At 42.1% G+C, this 8,418-nt stretch overlaps 1 protein-coding gene across 2 annotated transcripts in view; it reads right to left on the reverse strand.

Annotated features, from left to right (window-relative positions):
- The window catches only part of TNPO3 (transportin 3), a 115,217-nt gene that overhangs the window by 2,224 nt on the left and 104,575 nt on the right, over positions 1 to 8,418 (reverse strand). For both annotated transcript variants that reach the window (XM_080664426.1, XM_080664427.1), the window contains exon 22: positions 1,390 to 1,481. In XM_080664426.1, the coding sequence (XP_080520552.1) occupies positions 1,421 to 1,481 (61 nt within the window). In that variant the 3' untranslated portion in view covers positions 1,390 to 1,420. The remainder of the gene's footprint in view (positions 1 to 1,389; positions 1,482 to 8,418) is intronic.

Raw genomic sequence — 8,418 nt, forward strand, 5'->3', positions numbered from 1 at the left:
GGCTCCATGAATGTTAGCTATGAACATTCACAGCTGTACAAGCAATGCATATCAATGTTAGCTTTTATAGATACTGCAAAACCTAAGAATCACAAATGATATCACTATTCCTTAAAGAACCAAAGCATAGAAATGATTTCTGGTGTGGTGAGGCATTGTAGAACAGCACCTTCACCTACTAATGCATTTAATCACAAACCCCCAGTGAGTGCTGTACATGCATGGAGGACTGACTCCTGGAAGAATAAATTCTGCTTAAGATGTCAAAGCATGGGTTTAGAGGAGAGCTGCCTTTCTTTTCTCAGTCAAGAAACTGGCACCTACATCCCACTAGCCCATCGTTTCTTTCCTCAGCTCAGCTTCTTGATTTGATTCAGTATCAAGAGACAGGAAGCCCACAGAGAAAACTGATGATCAGGAGCAAGACAGAGATGGCAGATCTCCTGCCTCAATCAAAACCTGGCATTTCAGTACTCAAATTGTAAAAGTGATAATAACAGGCAACTTTGCTCATTAAATCTGAAAGGTCAGGTTTAGGAGTACTACCATTTATCATGGTAAAGTTTAGGTCAGCAGTGTTTTCATCAAAGTAGCCAGGTTAAAAAATACTTATTTGTTAGCTATACACATTTACAATCCTAGAAGTGTCTGTGAGGAGAAGAGGGGAGGAACATTTTTTGAGATATTCTGCAACAGTCACTTTCTTATGGAAGTGAAATGGCATTCAAAGTAGCTGACAATTATCTGGCTACTTTGGCCCAGGGAAATCAGGAGCCTGCATTTCCGAGCTGTCCAGAAGTGTTAAATTGTTAGGTCTTCCCTGACTCTAGCTAGTATTAGTCCAAAGATGGGCAATAAAACCTATGTCCAGCCCTGGCCGGTGTGGCTCAGTTGGTTGGAGAGCCATCCCGTACACCAGTGGTCGGCAAACTCATTAGTCAACAGAGCCAAATAGCAACAGTACAACGATTGAAATTTCTTTTGAGAGCCCAATTTTTTAAACTTAAACTTCTTCTAACGCCACTTCTTCAAAATAGACTTGCCCAGGCCGTGGTATTTTGTGGAAGAGCCACACTCAAGGGGCCAAAGAGCCACATGTGGCTCGCGAGCCACGGTTTGCCGACCACTGCCATACACCAAAGGGTTGAGGGTTTGATTTCTGGTCAGGGCACACACCCAGGTTGTGGGTTCAATCTCCAGTCGGGATGTGTGCCGAAGGCAGCTGATCAATGTCTGTCTGTCTCTCCCTTTCTCTCTCTCTAAAATCCATAAAAACATATCCTCAGGAGAGGATTAAAACAAACAAACAAAGAAAAAAACCACCTATGTCCACCCTATCCCAAGCACTCCTGACAGCCAGAGAAAACCTGGGAACTATATACTACTCACCTGGGTGACAGGCACAGTGCAGGAGTGTAAGCTATCGAAACAACCTGGTGAAATCTCGCAAGGCCCAGCAAACTTGTTTACATTCCTCAGCACTAGAAAAGAAAAGGCAGGTTAGTCCCTAACTGATGACAAAGATATAATACTCTGAAAAACTGCAACATTGACTCTGCTTTCAATCTTTCTGTAACTCAAGGGTAGATATTAACTATTGTACATGAGAATAATTATAAACTGTGTGGTCCTTAAAGAATGGGCTTTGGAGAAAAAGTGCCTACGTTTGAATATTGACTCCAATGTGTCCTTGGGCAAGTTACCAATCTGCCTCAGTTTCTTCATCTATTATCTGCCTCATAATGTTTTGAGAATTAAATTAGTTCATAAATGTAAAGTGCTTAGGATAATAGAGCAGTGACCAAAATAGTATTCAACAACTGTAGGCTGCCTACAACAACACTTGGTGAAAGCCCTTAACATAAAAAAAACCTAAAAAAAAAAAAACCCCAAAGTAATAAAAAGCAAGCATATTCATTTAAGGCCAATTATCTCAAGTCTACAAGCTGAGCTATCTCAAATACCCTGGTTTCCTCATTCTCTTCCAAAGGCAGATTTTATTTACAAAGCCCAGTCCAGCAACTAAGAGTGTATCAGTCATCGATTTTCTAGTTGAACAGGCTGCTCAAGGCATTCCTCCTGTGCGAGGAGGAAGCAGGTCCTTAGACAAGCACTGAGATGCCGAGGTGGTATGAATAGCCCAGTATCATCTGACCCTGTATTTTCTTTCTTTTTTGTTAATCCTCACCCGAGGATATTTTTCCCATCGATTTTTTTTTTTTTTTTTTAGAGAGAGAGAGAGAGTAGAAGGGAGGGGGAGAGACCGAGAGAAACATTGATATGAGAGAGACACTGCAATCGGTTGTGTCCCTCCCCTCCCCCCCCCCCCCCCGCCCCAACAAGGGCCGGGGGTGGAGCCTGCAAATAAAGTACGTGCCCTTGACTGTAATCAAACCCGGGACCCTTCAGTCTGGGGATTGATGCTCCATCCACTGAGCCAAACTGAATTTTCAAAAGGCCTCCTTTGTCCAAATGGTGGGAAAGGAAGTGCTTCCTAGTATGCTCACCCTTCTGTGGCTCTCTTGTTGGTTTAGAAAAACTCAGAGAGGATTCAATGTGAGAAGAAAGCTCCTTCTCCCCGTAATGGTCAAAGATCAGGGAGGACACTGCTAACAGTGATCCAAAGGAAAAGGAGAAATGAGAGCTATCCCCTCAAGTGCCCACATCTGGATTTCTTCACCTATTTTAAGGTCTGAAACATCATTAAGAACCTTGATTTAGACTCCAGGACTTGATTCAACAGAATATACTAGAAACTTTCTTTTAGTCTCTCTCCACCCTAAAAATGTAATGAAAATGAGGACAGTCTTCTGGTTCTATCATAATTTTGCCATTTGCTCTTTATGAATTTAACATGCTTCAATAAGGGCATGGGCATAACATTTCTCAGTCTATTTCCAAATCAATACTGACTTTTAAGGAAGCAGCCAGGTAAATGAGTGCCCATATCACTCATGTTCCCAATGTCACGAAGGAGCTAGATACATAACTAAGAGAAGCCACTGTGTGGTGTGCTGTAAGGGACTAAGACAACAGGAAATAGTTAAACTTGCTGGAGACTCAAGAATCTTTTGTTATCCTGATGCCTTACATGTTTTAAATTCTATCCTTCTTTAACCAGAAATCTTGGTTTAATCTGGAAGAAAAATGATAACTCCATCCTTAGCCTCTTTAGTGACGCATAAGAAAAAGTAACCAAATACAAGTCCAGAAGAACTATGGTGAGACAGGGTGTAATGAGGGACAGGCCACAGTGTCTCAACTCAGCTCAGTTTCTGCTCCCAATCCTGTCAGCAACTGCTCTGGCATTAAGAGCTTCAGCCAATGTTTAACTTAAGTGTCCTTGGTGTTTAAGCTAAAAAAAAAAAGGATTTGAAAACTTCCTAAAAGCTAGAACTATTTTGCTTTTTAGCCTTAGTCCTATCTATCTATCTATCTATCTATCTATCTATCTATCTATCTATCTATCCGTCTGTCTCCCTATCTATCTACCCACCCACCCACCCACCCATCCATTTAAAGCTGCCATTATTTTTCTAGGTTCTATTTTCTGGCATCTAGTCCCACAATCCCAATTTGTCCACCATACTTTGATTAAGTACCATCTGAAAAACAGGCTTGGACTTGCTGAAATGACACTGAACCAGTTCACCTTCCCAGCTAGAATGGCAAACAAAGCAGCATGTTGAGGCAGGAGTTATAGGACCTTAAAACCAAAAGGGAGACTGAGTCATGCATGGAATAGAAGGTTCAAGGGCAACATGCATACTAAAGACAGGGAATTAGTAAGAGGAGGTGAGCAATCTCAAATCCTTTCTCTTGCACCTCAACATTACCTCTTCTGTTCATTTCCCACTATTATGTCACAGCCTAGTATAAGAGGAGCTGCAAAACTTGTTTAGCAATGAGAGATCAAGTAGGCCAGGTTGGTAGTGGGCCTTTTTCCCCCCATATCACAGGGCAAAGGTCACAGATCTTTTTGCTCACAGCATTGCATTATTTGGGCCCCCTTTCCTTGTCCCAAGATTTTAATTAAATTAGGGAAGGTCCATAACTTTATTTCAGACTTACTCTACCTGTTATATGTTAGCCCAGATCAGTGGTCGGCAAACTGCAGCTCACGAGCCACATGCGGCTCTTTGGCCCCTTGAGTGTGGCTCTTCCACAAAATACCATGTGGAGGCGCGCATGTACAGTGTGACTGAAACTTTGTGGCCCATGCGCAGAAGTCGGTTTTCGGCTCTCAAAAGAAATTTCAATCGTTGTACTGTTGATATTTGGCTGTTGACTAATGAGTTTGCCGACCACTGGCCCAGATGAAGGCATATGGACTTGGTGGAGACTTATTCCAGAATGTGTGGGTGGTTGTCTTAGAGCTAGCAGGAAACATGCTTCAGCTAGTTTTGTAAATACATAATGACAATCTGGCAGATGATTTTCCATGGAGAAAGTTAACATTCACTGATCACCTACTATGTGCCAGATCTCATGATTTCCACTTGGTATCCCATAATAACCCTACTTTCGTTAAAACATATTTTAATTGATTTCAGAGAGGAAGGGAGAGGGAGAAAGAGATAGAAATATCAATGATGAGAGTGAATCGTTGATCAGCTGGCTACTGCCTGCATACCCCCTCTTACTGGGGATTGAGCCCGCAACCTGGGCTTGTGCCCCTGACCAGAATTGAACCCAGGACCCTTCAGTCTGCAGGCCGATGCGCTATCCACCGAGCCAAACTGGCTAGGGCTACTAACCCTATTTTATAAGATAAATATGCTGAAGTTCAAACTAACAGCCAAAAAAAAAAAAAAAAAAGAAAAGAAAGGAAAAGAAAGAAAAAAGAAACAACAACAAAGTAACAGCCAGTAAGTGGCAAGATTCAAACCAATATCTGTGACTCTAAGCCCCAGGTTCCCAGTTGCTCTAATCGGAGTCAGTATCATCCTGCCCTTCTACTGACCAACTAGATTGAACAGAGCAAAACAAAAGTAGAGAAAAGCAACTAATTATACTTTTACCCCTGAGACAGCGTGTAGGCAGAATACTACTTCTACTGGGAGGATTCATAGTAAAAAGAAATAATTTGATAAGGTCATCCCAGTCAATACTAGTATAGGCCTCCTTAGTAGAGGGGAAGTCCCATTTTCTGGCAAACTGTGTCACGAAGGCAGGCAGTCACATGCTACTTTCCAGTCATGCATGCCACTTGATCTATGGCCAAAAGTCAGTTACTTCTGGGGCATGAAGTTAAGTCACAGGTAAACTAAAAATAGCACTCAAGGTTTGGAATTTTAACTTTAACAAAATTATTGGAGATACTCTGGGAGATGAGAAAGTAAACCATTTTGAAAAATGACACTAAGACTTCCGATCAAGCCTGGCCAGAGTGGTTCATTGACCTATGAACCAGAAGGTCATGGTTTGATTTCCTGTCAGAGCACACGCCCGTGTTACAGGCTCAATCCTCTGTAGGGGGCATGCAGGAGGCAGCTGATCAATGATTATTTCTCATCATTGTTGTTTCTATCCCCCCACCTCCAAAAAAAAAAAAAAATTAAAAAAATAAAAGACTTCAGGTCAAGATAGCAGTGTAGGTAAATGTGGTACACGAATCCTCCCACATCCACATCAAAATTACAACTCAACTACAGATAAACCATCATTCTGAACTGCCTGAAATCTAGCCGAATGGAAGTCCTCTAACTAGGGATTTAAAGCCACACTGAGACTGGTAGGAGGGGTGAGAACTCAGAACTGGCTGGCCCCATACCTGTGTATGGTGGTTTAAAATTGGGAGGGATTTTTCAACTGCATATGTCCTCCCTGAGGAGCAAGGAGTCCCAGCCTCACACCAGGCCTCCCAGCCCTGGGTTCCAGAACTAGGAAGAGAAGTCCCATTAACTTCTGGCTGTAAAAACCAGTAGGGATTGTGGCTGAGTGACAGAGAGCTGCTGGAGTCCGAGGCAGTTTCTCTTGAAGGGCTTATGCATGGACTTAACTCTAACCTACTCTCCCTGAGCTCCAGTAGAGCTTAAAAGAATGAGGGACATACAAGGAGGAATTGAATTGTCTGGCATTGGGGCAAGAGTTGGTGGGGGGTGGGGGGTGGGGGGGGAGAAATGGTGGTGGTGCAGCTTTCTGTCAGACAAAAGTACTGGCAGAGGTCATTGTTCCTTTTCTGAGACCTTCCCCAACAGAGCTGGAAGGCAGGCGCCACTTCTGGGTCTCCATCAATCTGGCTCACAGTGTTCACCCTGCCCTGGTAATTCCCTGAGACCTGGCACCTATCAACTTGCAGTCTCACCCAAGCCGTTTCCAGGGGCGTTTCCATACAAATGGACTCTCTTGCCTCATGCTTCAGACTTTCCTAAAATCTTTCAAATAAGCATCTGGCCTATGTGTACTTTGCATCTCTTGCTAAGTGGCCCCAGGCCTGGCACTAGAGGCAACCAGCCTTGGTTTACAGCTTGGCCTTTCCTGGGCACCTCCAAGCCCAGCACAAGTAGCAATCATCTGCAGATTGCTTTGCAGCGGATGCTGGTGGCCCCAGACAGGGCACAGGCAGTAGCTGATCTTGCACCTCCAAGGAGGCTGCAGAGCCAGTACACACGGTGGACAGCTTTAGACCATGATGGATTACAGTCTACCATCTCCACTAACAACACACTCAAGGTGTGGACTCAGTGAGCACCAAAGCCTCACTGAAGCAAGTCCTGTTCTACAGCTCTTCTCTGTTGTCGCAGCCAGTCCTCACAGCTGATTGGCCCAAGGTCATTCCCTCCCAGTGATGCAATTAAGGCTCAATGACAACAGGACTGTGCACATAGCCCACACAGGGGTGCACCTGGAGCATCCAGCTCAGATGACTGGGAAGGCTGTGCCACTGGGCCCTACAGGACACCTACTACATAAGGCCACTCTACCAAGTCCAGAAGACATAGCAATTCTACCTAATACATAGAAACAAACATAGGGAAATAGCCAACATGTGGACACAACAAAAACAGGTCCCAAGTGAAAGAACAGGAGAAATTTCCATGAAGAACTAAGTGAAATGGAGGCAAGCAAACGGCCAGATACAGAGTTCAAAACAATGGTTATAAGGATGCTCAAGGAACTTACTGAGAACTTCAACGGCATGAAAAAAGACATAGAAACCATAAAAAATAACCAATCAGAAACGAAGGATATAGTAATTGAAATGAAGAATAACCTAACGGAATCAGCAGTAGAGTAGATGACGCTGAGAATAAAATAAGCAATTTGGAATATAAGGATGCAAAAAACACACAACCAGGACAACAAAAAGAAATCCCAAAGTATGAAGATACTGTAAGGAGTCTCTAGGACAATGTCAACTGTGCAAACATTTGCATCATGGGGTGGCAGAAAAGAGAAGAGAGAAAAGCAAGACATTGAAAATCTATTTGAAAAAATAATGACAGAAAAGTTCCTTAACCTGGTGAAGGAAAGAGACATACAAGCCCAGAAAGAGCAGAGAATCCCAAACAAGATAAACCCAAAGAGGGCCCCCACCAAGACGCATCATAATTAAAATGCAAAAGGTTAAATATAAAGAGAGAATCTTAAAAGCAGCAAGAGAAAAGCAGTTAGTTACCTACAAGGGAACTCCCATAAGTCTGTCTGCTGATATCTCAATAAAAATTTTGCAGGCCAGAAGGGAGTGGCAAGGAATATTTAAAGTTATGAAAAGCAAGTACCTAAACCAAGATTACTCTACCCAGCAAAGCTATCATTTAGAGTTGAAGGACATATAAAGAGCTGCTCAGACAAGAAAAAGCTAAAGTCATTCATCACCATCAAACCAGTATTACCTGAAATGTTAAAGGGTCTTCTTTAAGAAGAAGAAAAAGATAAACAATATGAACAATAAAATGGCAATATATACATATTTATTAACAACTGAATCTAAGAAACAAAATAAACGAACAAGCAGAACAGAAAAAGACTCATAGATACAGAGAACATTTTAAGGGTTTGGGGGGAGGGTGAAAAAGGTGAAGGGATTAAGAATGCTGTCACAGAATAGTCATGGAGATGTAAAGTACAGTATAGGGAATAGAGTCAATAATATTCTAAAAAAGAAAAAATAATATTCTAATAACTATGTCTGGTGTCAGATGGGTATGAGATTTATCAGGGTGATCACTTGGTAAGTTATATAACGTCTAACCACTGAAACAAATATAATATTTTATGTCAACTGTAATTAAAAAATAAAAATGATTTTAAAATATTAAATAAGTAAAATAGGAAATAAAATGACATTAAGAAATCAATTCTCATATCTTAAGAAACCTGAAACACAAATCAGAAAGAATGTATGCACCCCTATGTTCATAGCAGTGCAATTTACAATAGCTAAAATCTGGAAACAGCCCAAGTGCACATCAC

Source organism: Plecotus auritus (genome assembly GCF_963455305.1).
Source record: "Plecotus auritus genome assembly, chromosome: 4".
Lineage (NCBI taxonomy): Eukaryota > Metazoa > Chordata > Mammalia > Chiroptera > Vespertilionidae > Plecotus > Plecotus auritus.